Raw genomic sequence first — 27,712 nt, 5'->3', positions numbered from 1 at the left:
TGTGTCATTTAATCTCTCCTCCCTTCCTGTCACAGACCTTCCTTTTTGTTCCTTCCTGTCCATCCCCCATTACCCCTTTCCCTTCCTCAATACTCACTTAAAACCTGTTACATCTCTAACTTTTTTCCAATTCTGATGAAAGGTCATCAATTGAAAACATTGGGCTGGATTTTCCCTCTAGGGGCAGGAAACAGAGGCTGGGACTGTTTCAGGTGCCGAACCCGCTCTGGGGGTGGGGGGGGGGGGTGGGGTGGGGGGGGGGGGGGGTGGGGAGCAGAGATGAGGGACAGTGTGAAGCAGCCACTCTTTGTGATTTTCCATGGGGGAGCTCCCTTAATTGGCCTGGAGACGGGTTCATCGTCCACGTAAGGACAGCAGGTGGCCAATGAAAGGCTTTCCAGGTTGAAAGCAGCAGCAGGCTGTAATGGATGGTAAATAAGCAAACAGGTGGGGAGATGGTGGCCTAGTGGAAATGTCACTGAATTAGCAATCCATAGGTCCAGGCTGATGCTTGAGGGACATTGGTTCAAGTCCCACCATAGCAACTGGTTAAAAACCCATCTGGTTCACGACTGTCCTTTAGGGAAGGAAATCTGCTGTCCTTACCTGGTCTGGCCTACATATGACTGCAGATCCACACCCATATGGTTGACTCTTAACTGCCCTCTATAATGACCGAGCAAGCCACTTAGTTATCAAGGGTAATTAGGGATGGGCAACAAATGCTGGCCCTGCCAGTGATACCCACATGCCATGAAAAATTAAAAAAAACTATTTCCAGCATTTTCTGTTTTTATTTCAGATTTCCAGCATCAGCAGTATTTTGCTTTTGTTAAAAAAGTAAGCAAGATCCTTGTCTTTATTAAAAGCGACATAGAGTACAAAAGCATGGAAGTTATGCTCAATCACCGGTCAGGCCTCAGCTGGAGTTTTGTTTCCAATTCTGGACAGCACACTTTAGGAAGGATGTGAAAGCTTTGCAGAGGAGCTTCCCGAGAATGGTACCAGGGATGAGGAGGTTCAGTTTCCTGGAGAGGCTGGGGTTATTCTCCTTATATCAGAGGATGTTAAAGGGACATCTAATAGAGGTGTTCAAAATCATGAAGTGTTTTTGATAGAGTAAAGAACAAGTGGCAGAAGGGTGGGTAACCAGAGGATACAGATTTAAAGTAATTAGTAAAAGAACAGAGGGGGAGATGAGAATTTTTTTACCCAGCGAGTTGTTGTGATCTGGAACGCGCTGCCTGAAAGGGCGGTGGAAGCGGATTCAATAATAACTTTCAAAAGGGAATTGGATAAACACTTGAAGGAGAGAAAATTACAGGGCCATGGCGAAAGTGCAGGGGAGTGGGATTAATTGGGCAGCTCTATCAATCAGCCAGCACAGGCATGATGGGCCAAATGGCCTCCTTCTGTGCTGCATCGTTCAATGATTTGACACGTTCCTTACTTTATCAGCCGCATTGTCATTTTTCTTCATCATTTTACTTCTCAGAAGTCTCACTTTTGTAGATATATTTACTGTATTGCTGCATCTGTAAATTGGAGGAGAGAAATTATCACTTATTATGGTTCAGGCTTTCTCTAACTTCCACTTTTCATGCAATAGCTAGACAATGATTTGCCTAAGCAGACTCACCTCCTCCGAGCTGAAACCTGTGCCCCTTATTCTCAAGCAACCCTGTTAACCACAAGCACAACTAGTGACCAGAGAACACGTGTATTGACAATGACATTAGGAGGAGAAAAATTTCACGCTCGACCACTTATAAAAACTAAAGCAGTGATCAAGTTTATGTTCATTTAAAAATTAACGAAAGCAAAAAAAACAAGCAAAATGCTAAACAGAGCAATAGTTACAGAATTATTTGACAACACAGTACGTGGCAAATTCACACATTGAAGTCAATTTTAATCCTTCCCACCCAGTGAAACTGGGTAAGAGGATAGTTAAAAACAAGCTGGTTGCTTATCCACTCAAAACTTGACCCTTTTTTGCCATCTCCAACCTGCAGGCAGATGCAGCAACTGCCTGAAATAAATTGAGATCTTATTTTGTTCATTTAACTGGGATCGGAGTGGGAAGATTGCTATGGTTTTTTCACAACATTGACTGCTGCCAGTCATGTGTTTCCCAGTGGAAGACTGGAAGGTAGTGTCATAAGGGCACAGGAGGAGGCCATTCAACCCATCGAGTCCATGTCAGCTCTCTGTAGAGCAATCCAATCAGTCCCATTCCCCCACTCTATCCCTGTAGCCCTGAAAGTTTATTTCTTTCAAGTACCCATCCAATTTATGAAGACCACGATCCCATATGCTTTGCTAACCACTCTCTCAATATGTTTTGCCACCTTCAGAGATCGATGCACACGCACCCCCCAGATCCCTCTGCCGCTGTACACTCTTTCGAACTGTACCATTAAGTCTATATTGCCTCTCCCTATCCCTTCTGTCAAAATGTACCACTTCACACTTCTCTGTATCAGATTCCATCTGCCCCTTGTCTGCCCAGTCTGCTAGCCCATCGATGTCCTGTTGCAGTTGATTGGTATCATCCTCACTGTCTGACACATCTTCAAGTTTGGTATCTTCAGCAAATTTTGACATGCCTTTAATTGTCCCCATTCCTTCAATGTTCCTCTGCTATCATTTCACTGTTCCTTAGATCTGTCCAGATTTATCCCTGAAGTTATACGAATGAATTAACAGATTGAAATTGAGTAGAAGCAGCCCTTTTCCAACTCAGTCCTCTGAAACATGGTTTTAATGCTTTGGAACATTTCTGAACATTTTTCTGCAGCAAAAATTTGGATAAGAGTTACATTTAAAATATTGATTTTTTAAAAAACAATGTTCAAAGAAAGTTTAAAGATGCACTGAGATAAAAAGTGGCTAAAATGCTAATTGTGCTAGAAACTGACCAATAAGACATTTGTCTCAGTATTTAGTCCGAGATGCTGCCGAGGTTCACTGACAGACCTTTGCTTCACTTAGTTTTTTGGTGATTGTTGATGACTGGTCAATCCACATGTATTTTATTACATTTAAGTACATTTCATACAGCATTTAAAGATATTTTAAGTTAAAATAATTAGAAAATGTTCTTTACATGGTGCAGAGAGATTCACAACCAATCTAAACACTGCAAGATTTAAAAAAAAAAATACCATCTGTATTTTTAATACAAAAGTACAAACAACTGGACAATCATAATACAATTACAAGCACAATACATTCCATGCTGACTGTAGCACTGCTTCACAATAAGAGATCATAGATTCACAGAAGGTTTACGGCACAGAACGAGGCCACTTGGCCCATCGTGTCTGTGTCGGTCAAAAAACAAGCCACCCAGTCTATTCCCACTCTCCTGCATTTGGTCCGTCGCCCTGCAGGTTACAGCACTTGAGGTACATATCCAGACTCCTTTTGAATGAGTTGAGGGTTTCTGCCTCAACTATCCTTTCAGCCAGTGAGTTCCAGACCCCCACGACCCTCTGGGTGAAAAAACATCTCCTCATTTCCCCTCTAATCTTTCTACCAATCATTTTAACTCTATACTCCCTAATCACTGACCTCTCTGCTAATGTAAATAGACCCTTCACCTCCATTCTATCCAGGCCCCTCACAATTTTGTACATTTCAATCAGATCTCCCCTCAGCCTTCTCTGTTCCAAGGAGAACAAACCCAGCCTATCCAATCTTTCCTCAGAGCTGCATTTTTCCAGTCCCGGCAACATCCCCGTAAATCTCCTTTGTACCCTCTCGAGTGCAATTTCATCCTTTCTGTAATGAGGTGACCAGAACTGCACACACTACTCATGTTGTGGCCTAACCAATGAGTTATACAGTTCCAGCATAACCTCCCTGCTCTTGTATTCTATACCTCGGCTAATAAAGGAAAGGATTCCATATGCCTTCCTAACCACCTTATCAACCTGTCCTGCTACCTTCTGGGATCTGTGGACATTCACTCCAAGGTCCCTCACTTCCTCTACACTTCTCAGTATTTTCCCATTTATCGTGTATTCCTTTGCCTTGTTTGACCTCCCCAAATGCATCACCTCACATTTCTCCAGGTTGAATTCTATTTGCCACTTTTCTGCCCATCTGACCAGACCATCAATATCTTCCTGCAGCCTACAGCTATCCTCCTCGCTATCTACCACATGGCCAATCTTTGTGTCGTCTGCAAATGTCTTGATCATGCCCCCTACATTTATGTCCAAATCGTTAATATATACCACAAAAAGCAGGGGATCCAGTACTGAGCCCTGCAGAACACCACTGGAAACAGCCCTCCAGTCGCAAAAACACCCGTCAACAATTATCCTTTGTTTCCTGTCACTGAGCCAATTTTGTAACCACCTTGCTGCATTTTCCTGGATCCCGTGGGATTTTTTTAAAACCAATCTGCCGTGTGGGCCTTGTCAAAAGCCTTGCTAAAATACATATAGACCACATCAACTGCACTAACCACATCAATCTTCCTTGTTACTTCTTCAAAAAATTCGATCAAGTTGGTCAGACAAGATAAAAACAAAATACTGCAGATACTGGAAATCTGAAATAAAAACAGAAAGTGCTGGAAATACTCAGCAGGTCTGGCAGCGTCTGTGGAGAGAGAAGCAGATCGTTTCAGGTCTGTGACCTTTTCATCAGAACCAGCAAAGGTTAGAAAAGAATTAGGTTTTAAGCGAGTGAAAGGAATTGGGGTGGGGGGGTGTGATGCTTGGTGGGGAAGAGAACAAAAGGGAAGGCGTGTGTTGGTGCAGAAGGCAGGAGACATTAAATAACAAAGCTGTCCTGGGATAAAGGTAAAGAGTTTGTTAATGCTTGTGGTGAAAGACAAAGCATTAGTCCAGAGAGAGTGTTAATAATGGAATAATGAGCAGCTCTGACTACATGAAAAACAGGCACATGGTTAAAAAATACTGCAATTATTGAACTAAGTGTTCTGTCTGCAGGTCTGTAGATTGCCGAAAGATCAGGTGCTGTTCCTCGAGCAGGGTTCACTGGAACAAGGGAGCAGGCCAAGGACACAAATGTGAGCATGAGATCAGGGGAGTGAGGTGTTTAAATGGCAAGAGACTGGAAGCTCGGGGTCATGCTTGCAGACTGAGTGGAGATGTTCCGCAAAGCAGTCACCCAATCTGCGTTTGGCCTCCCCAGTGTATAGGCGACTGCATTGTGAGTGCGAATACAGCAGGGGGAGTTTAGGGAGTTAGGTAGAAAGTTAAAAGACAGGACCTCTAGGGTTGTAATCTCGAAATTACTCCCTGTGCCACGTGCCAGTGAGGCTAGAAATAGGAAGATAGTGCAGCGAAACACGTGGCTGAACAGCTGGTGTAGAAGGGAGGGTTTCAGATATCTGGACCATTGGGATCTCTTCAGGGACAGATGGGACCTGTACAAGAAGGACGGGTTGCATCTAAGCTGGAGGGGCACAAATATCCTGGCTGCAAGGTTTGCTAGCGTCACTCGGGAGGGTTTAAACTAGTGTGGCAGGGGGGTGGGAACCAGAGCAGTAGGTCAGCAGGTGAAATAAATGAAGGGGAACTAGTAAATAAGGCCAGTAAGACTAAGAGGAAGAGCAGGTAGGGAGATGTTGCGGAGAACAGCGGGGACTGGTGGTCTGAAGTGCATTTGTTTCAATGCGAGAAGTATAACAAGTAGGGCAGATGAACTTAGAGCTTGGATTAGTACTTGGAACTATGATGTTGTTGCTATTACAGAGACTTGGTTGAGGGAAGGACAGGATTGGCAGCTAAATGTTCCGGGATTTAGAAGCTTCAGGCGGGATAGAGGGGGATGTAAAAGGGGTGGGGGAGTTGCATTACTGGTTAAGGAGAATATCACAGCTGTACTGCGGGAGGACACCTCGGAGGGGTCGTGCAGCGAGGCAATATGGGTGGAGCTCAGGAATAGGAAGGGTGCAGTCACAATGTTGGGGGTTTTCTACAGGCCTCCCAATAGCCAGCGGGAGGTAGAGGAGCAGATATGCAGACAGATTTTGGAAAGATGTAAAGGTAACAGGGTTGTAGTGGTGGGTGATTTTAACTTCCCCTATATTGACTGGGACTCACTTAGTGCTAGGGGCTTGGATGGGGCAGAATTTGTGAGGAGCATCCAGGAGGGCTTCTTGAAACAATACGTAGATAGTCCAACTAGGGATGGGGCCGTACTGGACCTGGTATTGGGGAATGTGTCCGGCCAGGTGGTCGAAGTTTCAGTAGGGGAGCATTTCGGGAACAGTGACCATAATTCCATAAGTTTTAAGGTACTTGTGGATAAGGATAAGAGTAGTCCTCGGGTGAAGGTGCTAAATTGGGGGAAGGCTAATTATAACAATATTAGGCAGGAACTGAAGAATTTAGATTGGGGGCGGCTGTTTGAGGGTAAATCAACATCTGACATGTGGGAGTCTTTCAAACGTCAGTTGATTAGAATCCAGGACCAGCATGTTCCTGTGAGGAAGAAGGATAAGTTTGGCAAGTTTCGGGAACCTTGGATAACGCGGGATATTGTGAGCCTTGTCAAAAAGAAAAAGGAAGCATTCGTAAGGGCTGGAAGGTTAGGAACAGACGAATCCCTTGAGGAATATAAAGACAGTAGGAAGGAACTTAAGCAAGGATGCAGGAGGGCTAAAAGGGGTCATGAGAAGTCATTGGCAAACAGGATTAAGGAAAATCCCAAGGCTTTTTATACGTATATAAAGAGCAAGAGGGTAACTAGGGAAAGGGTTGGCCCGCTCAAGGACAGAGAAGGGAATCTATGTGTGGAGCCAGAGGAAATGGGCAAGGTACTAAATGAGTACTTTGCATCAGTATTCACCAAGGAGAAGGACTTGGTGGATGATAAGCCTAGGGAAGGGAGTGTAGATAGTCTCAGTCATCTCATTATCAAAAAGGAGGAGGTGTTGGGTGTCTTGCAAAGCATTAAGGTAGATAAGTCCCCAGGGCCTGATGGGATCTACCCTAGAATACTGAGGGAGGCAAGGGAAGAAATTGCTGGGGCCTTGACAGAAATCTTTGCATCCTCATTGGCTACAGGTGAGGTCCCAGAGGACTGGAGAATAGCCAATGTTGTTCCTTTGTTTAAGAAGGGTGGTAAGGATAATCCAGGAAATTATAGGCCGGTGAGCCTTATGTCAGTGGTAGGGAAATTATTAGAGAGGATTCTTCGGGACAGGATTTACTCCCATTTGGAAACAAATGGACTTATTAGCGAGAGGCAGCGTGGTTTTTTGAAGGGGAGGTCGTGTCTCACTAATTTGATTGAGTTTTTTGAGGAAGTGACGAAGTTGATTGATGAAGGAAGGGCAGTGGATGTTATCTATATGGACTTCAGTAAAGCCTTTGACAAGGTCCCTCATTGCAGACTGATACAAAAGGTGAAGTCACATGGGTTCAGAGGGGAGCTGGCAAGATGGATACAGAACTGGCTCAGTCATAGAAGACAGAGGGTAGCAGTGGAAGGTTCCTTTTTGAATGGAGGAATGTGACTAGTGGTGTTCCGCAGGGATCAGTGCTGGGACCTTTGCTGTTTGTAGTATATATAAATGATTTGGAGGAAAATGTAGCTGGTTTGATTAGTAAGTTTGCGGACGACACAAAGGTTGGTGGAGTTGCGGACAGTGATGAGGATTGTCAAAGGATACAGCATGATATAGATTGGTTGGAGACTTGGGCGGAGAAATGGCAGATGGAGTTTAATTCGGACAAATGTGAGGTAATGCATTTTGGAAGGTCTAATGCAGGTGGGAAGTATACAGTAAATGGCAGAACCCTTAGGAGTATTGACAGGCAGAGAGATCTGGGCGTACAGGTCCACAGGTCACTGAAAGTGGCAATTCAGGTGGATAAGGTAGCCAAGAAGGCATACGGCATGCTTGCCTTCATCGGTCGGGGCATAGAGTATAAAAATTGGCAAGTCATGCTGCAGCTGTACAGAACTTTCGTTAGGCCACACTTAGAATATTGCGTGCAATTCTGGTCGCCACACTACCAGAAGGACGTGGAGGCTTTGGAGAGGGTACAGAGGAGGTTTACCAGGATGTTGCCTGGTCTGGAGGGCATTAGCTATGAGGAGAGGTTGGATAAACTCGGATTGTTTTCACTGGAACAACGGAGGTGGAGGGGCGACATGATAGAGGTTTACAAAGTTATAAGCGGCATGGACAGAGTGGATAGTCAGAAGCTTTTTCCCAGGGTGGAAGAGTCAGTTGCTATGGGACATAGGTTTAAGGTGAGAGGGGCAAAGTTTAGAGGGGATGTGCGAGGCAAGTTCTTTACACAGAGGGTGGTGAGTGCCTGGAACTTGTTGCTGGGGGAGGTGGTGGAAGCAGGTACCATAGAGACATTTAAGAGGCATCTTGACAAATACATGAATAGGATGGGAATAGAGGGATACGGACCCCGGAAGTGCAGAAGGTTTTAGTTTAGGCAGGCATCAAGATCGGCGCAGGCTTGGCGGGCCGAATGGCCTGTTCCTGTGCTGTACTGTTCTTTGTTCTTTGTGATACTAAATTGAAATAAGTTCAAGTAAATTGCTGCTTCACCCGAAAGGACTGTTTGGGGCCTTGGATGTTGCGGAATTGACAGGGAAAATGCAGGAAGGATGTTCCTGATGGTGGGGGAGTCCAGAACCAGGGGTCATAGTCTAAGGATACGGGGTAAACCTTTCAGGACTGAGATGAGGAGAAATTTCTTCACCCAGAGAGTGGTGAGCCTGTAGAATTCGCGACCACAGAAAGCAGTTGAGGCCAAAACATTGTATGTTTTCAAGAAGGAGTTAGATATAGCTCTTGGGTCTAAAGGGATCAAAGGGGATGCGGCGAAAGCGGGAACAGGTTACTGAGTTGGATGATCAGCCATGATCATAATGAATGGCGGAGCAGGCTCGAAGGGCCGAATGGTCTACTCCTACTCCTATTTTCTATGTTTCTATGTAAAAGGGCACATGTTACATCTCCTACAATTGTATGGGAAGGTGCCGTGGGAAGGGAATGAGGTGTCAGGAATGATGGAGGAGTGGACCAGGCTGTCGCAGAGGAAATGATCCCTTCGGAATGCTGACAGAGGAGGGGAAGGGAAGATGTGTTTGGTGGTGGCATCACGGTGGAGGTGGCGGAAATGGTGGCTGTGAAGGCTGATGGGGTGGAAAGTGAGGAGAAGGGGAACCCTGTCGCGGTTTTGGGAGGGGAAGGGGTGAGGGCAGAAGTGCGGGAAATAGGTCGGACATGGTTGAGGGCCCTGTCAACCACAGTGGGGAGGGGAATCCTCAGTTGAGGAAAAAGGAAGACAAGTCATAAGTGCTGTTGTGGAAAGTTGCATTATCAGAATTGATGCGTCAGAGACGGAGAAACTGGGAGAATGGGATGGTGTCCTTATAGGAAACAGGGTGTGAAGAAGATAACTGTGGGAGTCAGTGGGCTTATAAAAAATATTAGTTTGGTCAGACAAGATCTTCCTGTAACAAATCCATGCTGACTATCCTTGATTAACCTGTGCTTTTCCAAGTGACAGTTTATCCTGTCTCTCTGAATAGATTCCAAAAATTTGCCCACTACTGAGGTTAGACTGACTGGCCTGTAATTATTCGGTTTATCCTTTGCTCCCTTTTTAAACAGAGGTACAACAGTAGCAGTTCTCCAATCCTCCGGCACCACACCTGTATCCAGTGAGGACTGGAAAATGATGGTCAGACCTTCGTTATTTCTTCTCTTGCTTCTTTTAACACCCTGGTGATTTATCAATTTGCATGGATGCTAATCCCATTAATACTTCCTCTTTCTCCCTATGTTTATCACATCCAATACTTAGCACCCCACTTCCTTAACTACAATATCTGCATTGTCCCTCTCTTTTGTGAGGACAGATGCAAAGTAGTCATTAACAACAACAGCAACATCTTCTGCTCCTGCACAGATTACCTTTTTGGTCTTTTATGGGCCCTAGTCTTTCCTCAGTTATCCTCTATTGTTAATTTATTGATAAAACATCTTTGGGTTCACCTTGATTTTGCTTGCTAATATTCTTTCATGCCCTCTTTTATCTTTCCTGATTTCCTTTTGATTTCACCTCTCCACTTTCTATACTTCTCTCAGCTTTCTGTAGTATTGAGTTCTCGGTGTCGGACATAAGCTTTCCTTTTCTGCCTTATCTTACCCTGTAAACTCCTTGACATCCATGGGGCTCTAGATTTGGCCGTCCTCCCCTTTTTCTTTGTGGGAACATGTTTACTCTGAACCTGTTGAATTTCCCATTTGAATGCCTCCCACTGCTCCGACACTGATTTACCTTCAAGTAGCTGTTTCCAGTCCACTTTCGCTAAATCACTCCTCAATTTAGTAAAATTGGCTTTGCCCCAATTGAGATCTCTAACTCCTGTTCTATCTCTGTCCTTTTCCATAATTATGTTAAAACTGACTGAATTATGATCACTATCACCAAAATGCTCTCCCACTGCCACTCCTTCCACCTGCCCAGCTTCATTTCCGAAAACTAAGTCTAAAACTGTGCCCTCTCTTGTTGGACTTGCTACATACTGGGCAAAATAAGTTCTCCTGAATGCACCTCATGAATTCTGCTCCCTCAATTCCTTTCACACTAAAACTATCCCAGTTAATATTGGTTAAAATCCCCTACTATTACTGCCCTATTGTTTTTGCACTTGAGAGATTTGCCTACATATCTGCTCTTCTATCTCTCTCTGACTGTTTGGGGGTCTATAGTACACTCCCAGCAGCAATTGTCCCTTTTTTGTTCCTTAGCTCGATCCATGTGGCCTCATTTGATGAGCCTTCCAACATATCATCCATCTTCATAGTTGTAATTGTTTCTATGACCAAAATTGCCACTCTATCTCCTTTCTTCTCCCCCTCCCTATCGCATTTGAAAGCCCTGTAGCCAGGAACATTGAGCTGCCATTCCTGTCCCTCCTTAAGCCATGTTTCTGACATGTGTCTATTTGTGCCCTCAGCTCATCTGCTTTATTTGCTATAAAAACAAGAAATGCTGGAAATACTCAGCAGGTCTGGCAGCATCTGTGGAGAGGGAAGCAGAGTTTTTTTTCATTTTTTTCCCTCACTTTTTTCATGTTTGTACTTGTGGCTGTTCAATTTTCAGTCCGTTAACACCCTATCTGTACTAATGCTTTTTCTTTCAACACACCATTACCATATTGTTTGCCTTTTCTCCACGACCTTCTGGTTAGCTATTCTGTGACCTTGTCCTATTTACACCTTCTTCTTTGTTATCTCTTGCCCCACCCCCGCTTTACTTGCTTATAACCTTTCACATTTCTAATATTTTCTAGTTCTGAAGAAGGGTCACTGACCTGAAACAAACTCTGCTTCTCTCCCTACAGTTGCTGCCAGACCTGCTGAGTATTTCCAGCATTTCTTGTTTTTATTTCGGATTTCCAGCATCCGCAGTATTTTGCTTTTATTTTGCTTTATTTGCTATACTCCTTGCATTGAAATAGAGCACTTGAGCTCTGCCAAACTCTTTTTTTCAATTTTCTAACCTTTGTTTCCTCTGCCTTCCAGACTCATCCATTAATATTTTGCCTTCCATTTTCATTTCTGATTTTGTCCCAACTGAGTCTACCCTCAGGTCCCCATCCCCCTGCCAAACTAGTTTAAACCCTCCCCAACAGCACTAGCAAAATGTCCCGCAAGGAACTCAGTCCTGGCTCTGTTCAGGTGCAACCTGTCTGTCCCAATGCCTGAGCTGGTCCCAATGTCCCAGGAATCTAAAGCCCTTTCCCCTGCACCATCTTTCCAGTCATGCATTCATCTGTCTTATCCTTCTATTTCTATACACACTTGAACGTGGCACTGGGAGTATTCCGGAGATTACTACTTTTGCGTTCCTGCTTGATAATTTCTTAACTAGCTCAGTAAACCCTTTCTGCAGGACTACATCCCTCTTTCTACTTATGTCATTGGTACCAACATGGAGCACGACTGCTGGCTGTTCAACCCCCACTCAGAATACTCTGCAGCCACTCAATGACATCCTTGACCCTGGCACCTGGGAGACAACACACCATCCTGGATTCACGTATGTGGCCACAGAAATGCCTGTCTGTTCCCCTGACTATTGACCCTCCTATCACTATGGCTCCTCCAGTATTCTTTGTGCTTCCCTGTGCAGCTGAGCCACCCATGGTGCCATGGCCTTGGCTCTGGCTGCACTCCGCAGATGAACCCTCACCTTCCTCAGTATTCAGAATTGAATACCTGTTGGAGTGAGATGCACTCAGGGGTCTCCTGCACTCCCTGCCTGTTTTTCTTGACTGTCTGGCAGTCACCCATTCCCTCTCGCCCTGTATACTCTTAAGGTGCGGAGTGACCACATGCATAAGCATGTAATCCACGAAGCTCTCATCCTCATGGATGCACAGCAGTGTCACCAATGCTGCTCAAGTTTCGAAACACGGAGCTCAAGTTGTTTCAATTGACGACACTTCCTGCACATATGGTTATCCAGGATATATGAAGCATCCTGGAATTCCCACATGGCTCAGTATGTGCACTGCAGAGGTTGGAGCATTCCTTTATTTATTAGTTAATAACCTTACTACTGCTAATAAAACTTTACCAATAAACCTTACTACTATTGTCATGCTAGGCCCCCACCTGCCAAGAATGAGGCACATCAATTTTGTCATGAACATTGATTTTTAACTGTTGTTGGAGAAAGGAAATGACTTGTTAAACAGATCAGCCCTGCCTGGAAAAAAACAATGACATACTAATAGACATCGAAGGTGAGGAAGCGTATTCAGGGCCTGCTAAGGGGGATACAATCCACAAGAGCCAGGACTGGATAGACCAGCTGGTCACATGACTATCTGGCTGTTCCAGGGTTTTCTTTTGAAATGGCTACAGAGAGTTGGAAGTCAGAAAATCTGTTTGCTCCTGGACTGAGAAGGTCTCTCTCCTGTCTGCTCCCATCTCTTTCTCAAGCCTCTGAATCCACTGAAGGCACACGAACCCGAAGAGTGAAAAGTCTCCAACAGCGAACAAGGTTTAAGATGAATACTGGGGCCCAATAAAAAGCAAGACCTACCGACAATCAAGGACTCTACAGTGAGATTGAAGAACAGTAACAAAAGCTCTTCAGATATTGCCTCAAACCTTTCCACTTTATTTTTCTTCTGCTCTTTTCTGTCTCTATTTGCATGTGCATTGCGTATGCATGCTAGTGTGGTGCATGGCGTGTATCCATAGGCATCAACCAAATTAGAGTTTAAGTTTAAGTTTAATAAATTTCAACTTTTCTTCCTTAAATTGAAGAAAGCATGGTCGCGCTGGTTTCTTTGCCTTATAATTGGAAAGCGGTGAACAAGGATTCACCAAGGGGGGAGCTAAACACACGGTGTGTTTAAAATTAAACCCTGTTACTGTAAGACCAGGTGAAGGCTGAGAGGGAACCCAAGACCCCTTTCTCACCTGGTTGTCACAGAAATTTGGGTGCTACCGTCCTGGATTTTACCCACAGACAAACAAAAGAAATTGGAAGTGGGAAGCCAAATTGTTCCCAATCAAAAAAGAGCAAGATTTCAATACAGGTTTTCTTGTGGCTGTGTGTGATTGAATACTAACATGTCTGCAACTGAAGGAATCCCGGATGAAAACCCCTACTGTCCAGTCAGGGTGAAGTAACTTGGGATAAGTTAAAAGCACTGTCTATGGAGGAGTTGAGGAAAATGGCTGAGCAGTGTGGGATCACTGTATATGGCAAGGGTAGGAAGTCTGAACTCCTAAGGCTAGTGGCCAACCATTTTTCCCTGGAATCTGAAGAAACAGAAACAGGGTTAGAAGCAGACTCCGACAGTGTATTGTTAGCAAAGATACAATTAGAACAGAGGAAACTTGAATTTGAGGAGAGGGAGAGGGAAAGAATATTCTGGAAGGAATGCGAAGAGAGAGAGTTGAAACGACTTGAGTTAACTAGAGGGTGACAGAGTAACTCCAGTGAAAGCATAGCCAATATGGAGGAACATAATTCAGGGCTGGGTACAAGATTGTTAAAACTAGCTCCACTAATTCCAAAATTCAATGAGGAGGATGTAGAATAATTTTTGTGTCCTTTGAGAAACTGGCAAGGCAGCTAAAATGGCCAGCTGAGATCTGGTCTCTTTTACTACATGGAAAATCCCATAAGATTTATTCCCTGCTGTCAGATGAGAGTTCATCAAATTATGAGCTGACCAAAAATGCTATCGTCGGGGCATATGACTTAGTACCCGAAGCCTATCGTCAAAGTTTAGAACCGCTAAGAAGCAAGCTGATCAAACTTATCTGGAGTTTGAAAGAAGTAAGCAGCTGGCTTTAGACCAGTGGCTGAGGAGTCTTGAAGTACAGCTCAGCTACAAGAATCTCAGAGAAGTAATTCTGTTAGCAGAATTTAAACTCTCTCCCACTCTCCATAAAGACCCATGTAGAGGAGCAGTGGGTCCAGAGAGCCCGGCAAGCGGCCGTTCTGGCCAATGTGTTTCCTTTCATTTATAAGTCGGTTTCCCGGGGAGAACCTTTCCTAGTCACCCCCACAAATCCGAAAAGGACAAAGTATGAGAAGATGATAGGAGACCAACCAGTCCTGGGAGAGAAAGGAAAGCAGGAGACATGGGGGCCCTCCTCTAGCCAAAAAGGAAGGTACTGTGAGCAAGAGTGAGACCCGGAGACCTGTGTGCTTCCATTGTAATAAAGCAGGGCATTTAAAAGCTGACTGCTGGAAACTAAAGGGAAAACCTGTCGGGTTAATCAGGGCACACCCGCTCAGTGAAGAAGGGACCCTGATGGAAAGCACAGCAGAACAAGCTGTGGCTTTAACTGCAATAAGAGTGAGACCCAGGAAGCTTACTACTGCAAGTGCAGGAAAATTTAATAGGATTCCTGAAGATCATCAGGGTTTTGTGTCTGAAGGGAAAGTAACCCCATACCCCTCGAGTGGGGCAAGCAAGCCCATAGTGATTCTCAGGGACACAGGGGCCACTAGATCCTTTTTACTGGGAAAAGACCTGACCTTTCCCCCAGAGAGTGCAGTAAACACCAGAATGGTGGTGAATGGTATTGGAGGGCAGTGTATGCCTGTACCTGTACACTGGGTGCACCTGGAGTGCAACCTAGTTTCGGGACTGGTGACTATAGGGATTGTCCCTAGTTTGCCTGTGGACAGGGTTGACCTGCTCCTAGGTAATGATCTGGCAAGGGTGGAGGTGGTAAACCCCCCACGCCCCTGCCCCCGTAGTGAAAGAAAGACCACAGGAGGTCAGAGAGACAGGGTGGTGGCAGGAGACAGATCCCTGCAGTTCCCCTGAATGTGTAGTGGATCAGGCCATGATCAAACCAGCTCCCCCAAAGGAGACTGAATTGGCACTGCAGGCAGATGACCAGGTCTGTCTGTCTTTCTGAGACTTTCTTTGGAAAGTTAGGAGACCCAGGGAATGAATTTAATGGATTTTCCCTAGCTACGGCTCAGCGAGCCGACCCAGTATTCAGAGAGTTAGCACAGACTGCCCAGACTGAAAGTGAAGCAGAGGGAGTCCCTGATTGTTACTATTTCAATAATGAGGTACTGATGAGGAAATGGAGTTCTCCTCACAGACCTGAGGGCAAGGAGTGGGCAGTAGTTCACCAGTTAGTGGAGCCGCAGAGATACCGGAGAGAAATATTAAGAAGGGTCCACGAGATTACAGTGACTGTACATGCCGGTATATGAATGACCAAAACCCGCATAAGACAACAGTTTGACTGGCCAAAACTCCACAAAGATGTGGTGGAGTACTGCAGGAGTTGCCACATGTGCCATGTTGAGGGGAAACCCCAACCTACAGTGAAATCTGCACCCCTAAGTCCTGTACCGGTGTTAGGAGGACCCTCCAGCAGAGGGCTGGTGAACTGTAAGGGACTCCCACTGAGAACCAAAGGGGACAGGCTGGCACAAGGCTGGCAAAAGTTTAGACAGAGAAGGGATAAAAAGTGACCAAGAGGGCAGGTTAAAGGAAGTCCGGGAGGAATCCCGGATGAAAACCCCTACTATCCAGTCAGCCAACCCCAAAAAATGTGCAAAGTTAGATCCCACATCCTCCTATGTAAATGCAGACTCCAGAAGCACCCCACCAGAGTTGCTAACAGCATTTACAGGAACCTGCAGAGACAAAGAAAGACCTCTAGGGGGCAGAGAAACCATGAGGGTGATGCCTCACCTAGTCAAAGTGCCACAGTGGAGTGCAGTAGAGTCTGCACAAATACCTGCAGGCAGGAGTGTCCTCTGGGACAAAGGGGAGATTAGCAAAGAATCCTCCTCCACAATCATTTAAAGAAACCACCCATCGCCCAAAGTCAAAAGCCTTTGCATGATTCAGCAAAGCACTGAAAGAGAGTTTAGGATAGACCCGCCTGCTACTGACTCCTGAAAAAAAATTACCTCAGCAGGAACAAATACCCTAGGCAGTCTGGAAATGGGCAAATGGAAGAGAAACTTCCCCAAAAAAGAACCACATGTTTGTTGGGATGCCATAAAAGGGGCGCTTTTGATAAACTTTAGGACTTGTGAATGAATGACAGAAATGCATATATTTTTTCCTGTATCTTATATCTTTCTCTTGACCCTTTTAATGTAATGCAGCTTTTCTCGAATCACATTTCATTCCACTGGGTGTGGAGGTGTCATGCTTGGCCCCCAACTGCATTGAATGAGGCATATCAATTTTGTCCTGAACATTGATTTTTAACTAAAATAAAAGCAAAATACTGTAGATGCTGGAAATCTGAAATAAAAACAAGAAATGCTGGAACCACTCAGCAGGTCTGGCAGCATCTGTGGAAAGAGAAGCAGAGTTAACGTTTCGAGTCAGTTCCGAAGAAGGGTCACTGACCCGAAACGTTAACTCTGCTTCTCTTTCCACAGATGCTGCCAGACCTGCTGAGTGGTTCCAGCATTTCTTGATTTTTAACTGTTTGTTGGAGTGAGAAAATGACTTGTTAAACAGATCAGCCTTGGTGGAAAAAATATTTACACACTAACAGACATCGAAGGTGAGGAAGCGCATTCCAGGGCCTGCTAAGGAGGATACAATCCACAAAGGCCAGGACTGGTTAGAACATGACTACCTGGCTGCTCCAGGGTTTTCTTTTGGACTGGCCACAGAGAGTTGAAAGTCAGAAAGCCTGTTCGCTCCTGGACTGAGAAGATCTCTCCTGTCTGCTCCCATCTCTTTCTCACAAATTTCTGAATCCACTGAAAACACATGAACCCCAAGAGAGAAAAATCTCCTGCAGCAAACAAGGTTTAAGAAGAACACTGGGCCCCAACGAGAAGCAAGATCTACCTACAATCAAGGACTCTACAGTGAGCTTGAAGAAACATAATAACTCTTCAGTATTGCCTCGAACCTTTCCACTTTATTTTTTGTCTGCTCTTTTCTATCTCTATTTGCATGTGTGTATTGCGTACGCATGTGGGGTGTGGCGTGTATCTGTAGGCGTTAACCGAATTAGAGTTTAAGTTTAATAATTTTCAACTTTTCTTCTTTAAACCTAAGAAATCCTGTTTGTGTTGATTTCTTTGCCTTATAATTGGAAAGTGGTGAACAAGGATTCACCAAGGGGGAGCTAAAAACACGGTGTGTTTAAAATTAAACCCTGTTACAGTAAGACCAGGTGAAGGCTGAGAGGGAATCCTAGACCTCTTTCTCACCTGGTCATAACACTATTAATAAACCTTACTTATGTTAATAAAACCTACTAATACTGATAAACTTCATTAATACTTAATAAACCTTAATACTCCATCTGCCAGCTTCTTACCCACTCACTTAACCTCGTCTATATCACTTTGCAGACTCTCTGGGCTGAATCTTCTTGTTTTCAAGGAAATTCCCCCCCCACCCCCACCCCGCTCCACCCCAGAACCTGCTCCCCTCCCAACACCTTCCCCTGCCATCTTGCCAGCCTTCCCGCTGCCCAGCCTGTCGCCAATTGGCTGAGAAAATTCAGCCCTTTGTGTCCTCCTTACAGCTTGCAGATTTCTCTATTTATTTCCACTATCTTGCTAAGTATCTTAGATATTTCTTTCTTTCTTCTTTTGATCCTGCTCCTCTCACAGCATCAGAGTGTCGCAAAGTACTTTACACCCAATGAAGTATTTTGAAATATACTCACTGTTGTAATGCAGGAAACACAGCAGCCAATTTGTGCACAGCAAGATCCCACAAACAGCAATGAGATAAATGACTAGATCATCTGTTTTTGTGGTTGAGGGATAAATATTCACCAGGGTACTGAAGATAACTCCCTGCTGTTCTTCAGACAGCACCTTGGTTTAACATCTCATCCAAAACACAACACCTCTGACAGTGCAGCACTCCCTCAGTACTGGGAGTGTGTGCCCAGATTACAGGCTCAATTCTCTGGAGTGTTGCTTGAATTCATGACTGTCAAACGCAGAGGCGAGAGCACTAACACTGAGCCACAGCTGATGCAGTATATGATCATCTCTTATTTGAGATAGCTCTTGTGGAAGCTGATGAGTTTTGCTTATCATACCATTCTGCAAAGCTCTTCTCTCTATCAATGGAAAGCTACTTTGGGCACTGTCTCCATGTTTAAATGAACCCTCATGTTGTGGGCACTGTAATCAGAGAAAACTTGACCAGGTCACTGTATAGCTTCACTATGACCTCCGGAGATCTGAATTTGACTGATTTGGTAATAAATTGCAGCATTGTAGACAATAGCAATGTAACAAACAATACTAGAACAGTGAAGCCACTTGATGATTTCAGGAATGATTATTGTTACATTATAGATTACTAAAATATACTATTTTACAATTCCAGAGTAAAAGTGGTGAGTTTAACTCTCAGCAATGGTACCAACGTAAGAGAAAGCAACAAATTTACACTCTATGAGAAGAGACAAACAAAGCTTGGCAGTTAACTGTCAGTCGCCATAAACTGGTACATTCTCCATGGCAATGTCTCTACCAATCAGAGTCCACTTGCCAACCAATCAGAAATCTCTTCTCATATAGTATAACTTTGTTGCTTTCCCTTACATTGGTATTCTTGACAATTGCCCTGATGAGTGCAAGACGAAAAGCTTCGACAAAATGTTTCTATTTCAAGCAATACTCAAGTTCTGTACTACCAAATGACTATTTATCAGTTAAATACACTACTTTAAACTTTTTAAAAACAGAATTTAATAACTTTCCCCCCAGGTGATTTAAACCAATCCCTGATTGGCTCAAATCCCTGATCCAAATAGATTTTTTGATTCCCTGCAGTCACTAAACATTAGACCATTAAAGTGATCAGGTTTCACTATTCTCCGAAAGTCAGGCCATGTGCTTCCGGAGTCAGGAGGGTGAATCATTAATAGAACCCAACTGAATCTTTAGTGGGAGAAAGCGGACGGGAGAACCAGGCTCACGTGTCCAGAATGCTAACCGGTAAGCATGTTATTATGTATCAGGACAGTTATATAACATTCATGTTTATTTATTCACGTTTAATAATAAAAAATCGCTCATGAAGGTTAGGTGGGATACAAAAACAAACAGAACAGGAAGGTTCCAGTGATGTGCACTGGGATCACTGTCCTGGAATAGGGTTCCAGTGATGTGCACTGGGATCACTGTCCCGGAATAGGGTTCCAGCGATGTGCACTGGGATCACTGACCCGGAATAGGGTTCCAGTGATGCGCACTGGGATCACTGTCCTGGAATAGGGTTCCAGTGATGCGCACTGGGATCACTGTCCTGGAATAGGGTTCCAGTGATGTGCACTGGGATCACTGTCCTGGAATAGGGTTCCAGTGATGTGCACTGGGATCACTGTCCCGGAATAGGGTTCCAGTGATGTGCACTGGGATCACTGTCCTGGAATAGGGTTCCAGTGATGTGCACTGGGATCACTGTCCCGGAATAGGGTTCCAGTGATGTGCACTGGGATCACTGTCCTGGAATAGGGTTCCAGTGATGTGCACTGGGATCACTGTCCTGGAATAGGGTTCCATTGATGTGCACTGGCCTTACTGACCTGGAATAGGGTTCCAGTGATGTGCACTGGGATCACTGTCCCGGAATAGGGTTCCAGCGATGCGCACTGGGATCACTGTCCCGGAATAGGGTTCCAGTGATGTGCACTGGGATCACTGTCCTGGAATAGGGTTCCAGTGATGCGCATTGGGATCACTGTCCTGGAATAGGGTTCCAGTGATGTGCACTGGGATCACTGTCCTGGAATAGGGTTCCAGTGATGTGCACTGGGATCACTGTCCCGGAATAGGGTTCCAGTGATGTGCACTGGGATCACTGTCCTGGAATAGGGTTCCAGTGATGTGCACTGGGATCACTGTCCCGGAATAGGGTTCCAGTGATGTGCACTGGCCTTACTGACCTGGAATTAGAGTCCGACAGGAATCTGCACCTTCAGGTGAGGAACTGCAACAATAATTGTTAAACAGAAATACCAATAAATATTGTGAAGATCTGAAATCCTGGCACTGCCGTTTGGGAGTTAACAGCAGCAATCACTGCCCTTCACCTGATCACTTACAGTTATTAAAGAATTTATTTCTTGTCACTATGCACGTTTGACGACAGCATACTCGGTTGTCTCCTCACTGATTACTAATGTTGACTCTCTGGTTTTCTTTCGGAAGAACTGAATATCAGCGTAATACAGCTCTCCCTCGTCCAACTGAAACACAATGAAATACACAGGAGTTTACAATATGGCCACTTATGCCAAGTCGTGTGTGAATTTATAGCATAATCACATCAACCTATATCAGAGGAAAACTCTGGATCCCGTCTCGATATTGCTGAGGCCCCATCAGTCTCTGCTAAAGCTCCAGGAACTTCTGGTACATGGACTCACAGGCCTTTGCTCCAGGCAGGAGTTATGTGAGCTGGGGGCTGGACTAACAGCAGTCCATCAGGCCCGTCACACCCTGAGGCCCAGGAGATTTTAACTTCCAGGTCTCATTGATGCCTTGACCAAAGATTGTGGGAAGACAGAAGCAGGATTACAGGAGGCTGCAGCCAGGGATCCTGAGGAGAGGGATGGGGTCGGGATGGGGGTTGGAATGGAACCCTGGGAGGGGGAGGAGGAGGAAAGCCCACAGCAGGGAAGCGTTCCTGTTCCTCCAGCCCCACAAGATAAATTCTGAACAAGTCGTTTTCTCATTTTAAACTCCTCCATTAGATCATCCCTCAGCCTTCTAAAGTGCAGACATTACAAACCAAGTTCATGCAACCGGTGCTCATAATCTAACCCTTTAATCTATAACAAAGCACACAGACTGGCTTCTTGCCCTTTGAAAGCTTACCGTCCATGGCCTTACTGCAGCAAGCACAGAGTGGAGCTGGAATCTGTCACACACACAAATTATACAGGGCTTCACCGAAACAAAACCTTTTAAACAAAACCTAGCTGTGTGATAATCTGCTGCACACTCACCTAATGCTTCCAGCATTTCAATGCCCCTCTTTCTGCACAATAAGATGGGACATACCAACAGGGAGAAGACCGGGACTGGAGGAGGGGCCCACAAATACAAGCCCTGGAGGGACCAACCTGGAAATAATTGCGCCTGAGAGCAGAGGGATTGGAACAGGGGCAATTCAGAGGCTTCACTCTCGTTCAGGGTTGGCAGCAACTTATGTTATTCCTTCTCCCTCTACTGACGCACTGACTCGCCATCACCCAGGCTGCCAGTCAGTCCCCATGGCTCAGTGTATTGCCACATAGGTAATATTTATGATGTATATAGGAGCCTGCTTGCCAGTTTAGGTGAGTTGGTTGAAGCCTGGGCTACACTCATCCCAACAAGCTCCATGGGTGATTTAAATGAGGCTCGTGCCTCACAGTCAGAGGGAGGAGCGACAGCTCCACTGCTGGAATGGTCATCCTGACCCTGCAGCACACTCCTCCGGTCAGTCATCTGACCAACACACTCCCTCTGGAGGGGCAGAGTCCAGAACAAGGAGCCATAACATTAAAATTAGAGCCAGGCCGTTCAGGGGTTTTTTAGTTTAGAGATACAGCACTGAAACAGGCCCTTCGGCCCACCGAGTCTGTGCCGACCATCAACCACCCATTTATACTAATCCTACACTAATCCCATATTCCTACCACATCCCCACCTGTCCCTATATTCCCCTACCACCTGCCTATACTAGGGGCAATTTATAATGGCCAATTTACCTACCAACCTGCAAGTCTTTGGCATGTGGGAGGAAACCGGAGCACCTGGAGAAAACCCACGCAGACACAGGGAGAACTTGCAAACTCCACACAGGCAGTACCCAGAATTGAACCCGGGTCGCTGGAGCTGTGAGGCTGCGGTGCTAACCACTGCGCCACTGTGCCACCCGTGATATAAGGAAGTATTTCTTCACACAAAAGGTACTGGAAATCTGGAACTCTTCCCCTCAAAAGGCTGAGGCTGGAGGACAATTGATCATTTCCAAACAGAAATAAACAGGTTTTTGTTGGGTGAGGGTATTAAGAGCATCAAAACCAAGATGGGTAAATTGAGTTGAGATACAAATCAGCCATGTTCTCATTGATTGGTGGAACAGTTCAATGGGCTGAAGGGCCTCCTCCCATTCCTATGATACACCCCCCTCCCCCCACAATAGTTAATGGTACTCTCCAAGCGTACACATGTTAACCTGTCACTTGGTGTGATTACAGGAAGGTTTGCTGACATTTGTAAACTGTTTACTAAAAAGAGTCGGTTCCTTCAGAAGAACACTGCTGACGATGACAGCATACAGGGCTAAAGAGGAAGTAAAGCTTCTATTTAACAATAAGGCATTGAGAGAAAAACTGTTGTCTAATACTTACCTTGGTAGCGGTTTCGGCTACCTGTTTGTCATTCCGCATTTCAGCTGAAAGAAAGAAAAGACGTGCATTTATATAGCGCCTTTCATGGCCACCAGATGTCTCAAAGGGCTTCACAGCCAATGAGGTGCAGTCACTGCTGTAATGTCGGAAATGTGACAGCCAGTTTGCACGCAGCAAACTTTAATGTGATAATGACCAGATAATCTGTTTTTGTTTGTGATGTTGATTGAGGGATAAATATTGACCAGGACAAAAAAATGAAATAAGAATCTGTGTTTATTGTAGCTGCTGAATGTGACTGATAGTTACAGTGAAACTGCAGTGTTGTCTTAGACTGTATCCCACTTAGCTACTTGCAACAAATCATACAGAGTACACATGGTGATAAACTGCACACTGTTAGGCAATACTTTACATGTGTAGACCACAAGAGTCAGCTTTGGCTCAGGGGGAAGCAGTCTCGCCTCTGAGTCAGAAGTTTGTGGTTCGAGGCCACTCCAGACACTTAAGCACATAATCCACCCTGACCTTCCAGGGCAGTACTGAAGGAGTGCTGCATTGTCAAAGGGACAGTACTAAAGGAGTGCTACACAATGAGAGGGTCAGTACTGAGGGAGCGCTGCACTGTCAGAGGGTCAATATTGAGGGAGTCCTGCACTGTCAGAGAGCCATTACTGAGGGAGGACGAGTACTGACAGACAATGATTACTGAGGGAGTGCTGCACTGTCAGAAGGCCATTACTGAGGGAGTGCTGCATTGTCAGAGGGCCCCTACTGAAGGAGCACTGTACTGTCAGAGGATGATTAGTGAGGGAGTGCTGCACTGTCGAGGACAATTACTGAGGGAGTACTACATATCTGCATAGCATCAAATGACAGAGCTAAGGATCAATGGGTTAAATCCCAATGGGAACTGTATCTGTTCAGTAGGGGGAATGGGTTTGAATTCAGCTAGGGATTAAGGCATGAAAATTCTGTTTGCATGCTAGTTTCTCCAAACCTCAGGACAACACTGTGCTAATTTGATGCTAACAGAAACCTTGCTCCGAATGGTGACAGAAATTGTTACAGGGCAGAGGGAGCTTTACTCTGCAGCAGTCTGTCCTATATCTTTAGTTGGTTTGATGCAGTTGTTGAGTGCTTGAAATGGGAAAATGTTCCATTTTTTTTCCGTATAAAATTCATCCTATTGATATTTAGCAACATCACAACACAAGAAATATTATTTGGAATAATCAGTATGAGCACTGAATGGTTTTCTTACCACAGACTGCTGCATACACTGTGTTAATTTCTCCTTCTGGGGTCCTAGGCAAATGATACAGAAACATAAAGTCAATGATTTATTTACAGAAGAAATGCCAGTGAATATTTCTATAGAACAATTTAATACTGGGACTGCATGAGCAGAAATAAACACAGAAATTCTAAAGAATGCCTCTTTCTCTTTAGAATGAAACTCAGCACAGATCATGATTATTTGGTTGTTGTTGTATCGACTCCTCTCGATTCAATTGTATTATGTTTGTCTCCTATACATAACTGAGCAAAGCCACCAAGCAGAGGTTTACTGCACCAAGGACTGAGATAAGGATGGGACTTTTGGAAGATGATTCCACAGTGTGCAGGGCCATTCACCAATCCAGCCTAGGGGCGGAATCTGGTAACAGTGAGGCTCAGGCTGGCTTTTGTACAAGTATTGGAACTCAGTCATACATGGAACAAAGTCTTCTTTAATCTTTCAATGACTCCAAGGACTCAGAAGTAATTCCTCAGTCTTTTCAAAGCCCGCACAAAGAAAACAAACTGACATCAGAACAATCATAGAGGTGCAAAGCAAAACACATGGGCAACTGATGCAATGGAACAGCGATGCAGCCGTACAGCGATGCAGCAGCACAGCTTCCTTTTTGATGGGTTGCTGCATGAGGTGAGTGCGGAGAGGGTTGTCATGTTTGATACTCCAAGGCACTGTCTCCAAGCAGATGCAGAAGATGGTGCATCTTAAAGAAACTGTCATGGTGGGTGGCCCAATGCGTGCACTACAAAAATATTGCTGTCACTCTGTTCCACAGTTACTGCTGAGCCTACACAGACACGACTCTCCCATTGCTTATGGTGCATACCCAAACCCCAGCAGGGCACACAGTCAAGCTGCAAGAGGCTCCCACCGGCAGAGAGGAGGCCACAATTTCACTATCTCCTGTCTCTAGGGGAGCAGCTAGAACAAGCACATGGTTCATCTCTAGAACACAGCATCACTGAGGGCTGCACCCAATTGTGATCAGATGATATCCTTCAGATAAAGCAGAATTAGCAGACAACAGGTCAGGCAGCTATGGTACATGCGTTAGTGAATCTTAAGGGTGCATTTTGTAGATGGGGTCAGGATTATAAATGCATTGTTGTATCTTGTTGTGTCTGTGTTCCTGGTTCTCACAATGATGTCCTGAACCAGGGCTTAGATGATAGCATTTGTTTCTCAGGAGTCATCATCCCAGGCTGTCTTCTCCTACAAAGAGCTTGGGCACAGAGAAGCAATTTAAAATCTAAGGACCAGAACATTCAGCTGCATGATTCGCTGGTCACTCATATGCACACTGGTATTGGAAGTCCCTGGAAGGCTATGTTGTAATGTGTAGGGTCCAATGTCAGCACTCAGGGGGCCATCAACAATGCCCTGGACTTTGACAAACCTGTGATGTGGAATCATTGCAATGCAGTGCATAACAAGTAATAAAACAAAGCAGCAGCAATCATTAACATACATGTATATGTATATGTGCATGAAACATTAAAGGTGGAAAGACAGGTTGAGCACAGTGAGTAAAGCATACGGGATCCTGGGCTTTATTAATAGGGGATTAGAGTACAGAAACAAGGATGTTATGTTAAACTTGTATAAAACACTGGTTCGGCCTCAACTGGAGTATTGCAACATGAGAAAAACTCGTTTTCACACAGCGTGAGGTTAGAATCTGGAATTCACTACCTGAGGTCTGGTGGAGGGGGGGTCAAACAAGGTATTCAAGAGGGAATTGGATTTTTATCTGAAAAAGAAGAAAGTGCAGGGCTACAGGGAGAAAGCGGTGGAGTGGCATTAGGTAAATTGCTCTTTTGGAGAGCCAGTGCAGACATGATGGAATGAATGGCCTCCGGTTCTGTGATTTCCACGTGTTACAATATGTATAATTAGCTTTTGTGCATTTTCTACATAAGCAAATTCGAGTGGTATAAACAGGATTCCGTCTCCAATTTCCTGGCCCACATTCCACTCCACTATGACCCACTGACTGGGAAAATATGCTGCTGAATATTACCAAAATGATGCCAGGGATGGGGGGGGGGGGGGGTGGGGGGGGTGGGGGGGTGGGGTGGGGGTCTGCATTATAAAGATAGGCTACAGCAACTGAGACTGAATTTCCTTGAAGTAGGAAGATTGAGGGAAGATTTGACAGACATGTTTGAAATGATTAAAGGAATAGACAAGTTAAACGTAGATAGACAGTTTCCATTGGCAGTTATACTGAAGGCACAAGACTATGATCACAACTTAAGCACCAGATAGAAAAAGGCTGAGATTAGAAGAACATTTTCAATGTGCAATGCATTGCTACAAGTGATGATCAGAACATTTCAAAAGGTAATTGATAATTCAGGAAAATATAAACTGAATGAGGAGAAAGTAAGAAAATGTGACTGTGTGAAATCAATTCTCAAGAATGGCTAAACTTTGAGAGGCAAAAAGGGACAAATGGCCTGCTTCTCTGCTACAATTTGTATATTTCTGTTAGGTAGTTCCTCTCCATTATCTTTCTTTCTTTGGCCTCCTTGTCTCGAGAGACAATGGGTAAGCACCTGGAGCTGGTCAGTGAAGCAACGCCTGGAGTGGCCATAAAGGCCACTTCTAGAGTGACAGACTCTTCCACAGGTGCTGCAGATAAAATTGGTTGTCGGGGGCTGTTATACAGTTGGCTCTCCCCTTGCGCTTCTGTCTTTTTTCCTGCCAACTGCTCAGTCTCTTCGACTCGCCACTCTTTAGCCCCGCCTTTATGGCTGCCCGCCAGCTCTGGCGATCGCTGACAACTAACTCCCACGACTTGTGATCAATGTCACACGATTTCATGTCGCGTTTGCAGACGTCTTTATAACGGAGACATGGACGGCCGGTGGGTCTGATACCAGTGACGAGCTCGCTGTACAATGTGTCCTTGGGGATCCTGCCATCTTCCATGAGACTCACATGGCCAAGCCATCTCAAGCGCCGCTGGCTCAGTAGGGTGTATAAGCTGGGGATGTTGGCCACCTCGAGGACTTCTGTTTTGGAGATACGGTCCTGCAACCTGATGCCAAGGATTCTCCGGAGGCAGCGAAGATGGAATGAATTGAGACGTCGCTCTTGGCAGACATACGTTGTTTAGGCCTCGCTGCCGTAGATCAAGGTACTGAGGACACAGGCCTGATACACTCGGACTTTTGTGTTCCGTGTCAGTGCGCCATTTTCCCACACTCTCTTGGCCAGTCTGGACATAGCAGTGGAAGCCTTTCCCATGCGCTTGTTGATTTCTGCATCTAGAGACAGGTTACTGGTGATAGTTGAGCCTAGGTAGGTGAACTCTTGAACCACTTCCAGAGCATGGTCGCCAATATTGATGGATGGAGCATTTCTGACATCCTGTCCCATGATGTTCATTTTCTTGAGGCTGATGGTTAGGCCAAATTCGTTGCAGGCAGCCGCAAACCTGTTGATGAGACTCTGCAGGCACTCTTCGGTGTGAGATGTTAAAGCAGCATCGTCAGCAAAGAGGAGTTCCCTGATGAGGACTTTACGTATTT

General features: G+C 45.1%; 2 protein-coding genes across 6 annotated transcripts in view; one reads left to right on the top strand and one right to left on the bottom strand.

Annotated features, from left to right (window-relative positions):
• Nucleotides 1-774: 774 nt before the first annotated feature.
• LOC137376657 (uncharacterized) overlaps nucleotides 775-27,712 on the bottom strand; it is an 86,570-nt gene continuing 59,632 nt past the window's right edge. For 3 of the 4 annotated variants that reach the window (XM_068045623.1, XM_068045626.1, XM_068045625.1), the window contains 4 exons: nucleotides 24,141-24,184; nucleotides 22,877-22,920; nucleotides 20,579-20,722; nucleotides 775-1,535 (listed from right to left, as the gene is read on the bottom strand). In XM_068045623.1, coding sequence (XP_067901724.1) covers nucleotides 20,606-20,722; nucleotides 22,877-22,920; nucleotides 24,141-24,184 — 205 coding nt within the window. In that variant the 3' untranslated portion in view covers nucleotides 775-1,535; nucleotides 20,579-20,605. The other variant, XM_068045624.1, reaches the window with a different exon arrangement.
• Nucleotides 19,391-27,712, top strand: part of LOC137376658 (uncharacterized) — a 144,850-nt gene continuing 136,528 nt past the window's right edge. Inside the window, exon 1 of one of the 2 annotated variants that reach the window (XM_068045629.1) lies at nucleotides 19,391-19,469. In XM_068045629.1, coding sequence (XP_067901730.1) covers nucleotides 19,460-19,469 — 10 coding nt within the window. In that variant the 5' untranslated portion in view covers nucleotides 19,391-19,459. The remainder of the gene's footprint in view (nucleotides 19,470-27,712) is intronic. The other variant, XM_068045628.1, reaches the window with a different exon arrangement.

Source organism: Heterodontus francisci, chromosome 13, assembly GCF_036365525.1.
Source record: "Heterodontus francisci isolate sHetFra1 chromosome 13, sHetFra1.hap1, whole genome shotgun sequence".
Taxonomy (NCBI): domain Eukaryota; kingdom Metazoa; phylum Chordata; class Chondrichthyes; order Heterodontiformes; family Heterodontidae; genus Heterodontus; species Heterodontus francisci.
Note: the sequence above shows the minus strand (reverse complement) of the source record. Positions and strands in the feature narration are given on the sequence as shown.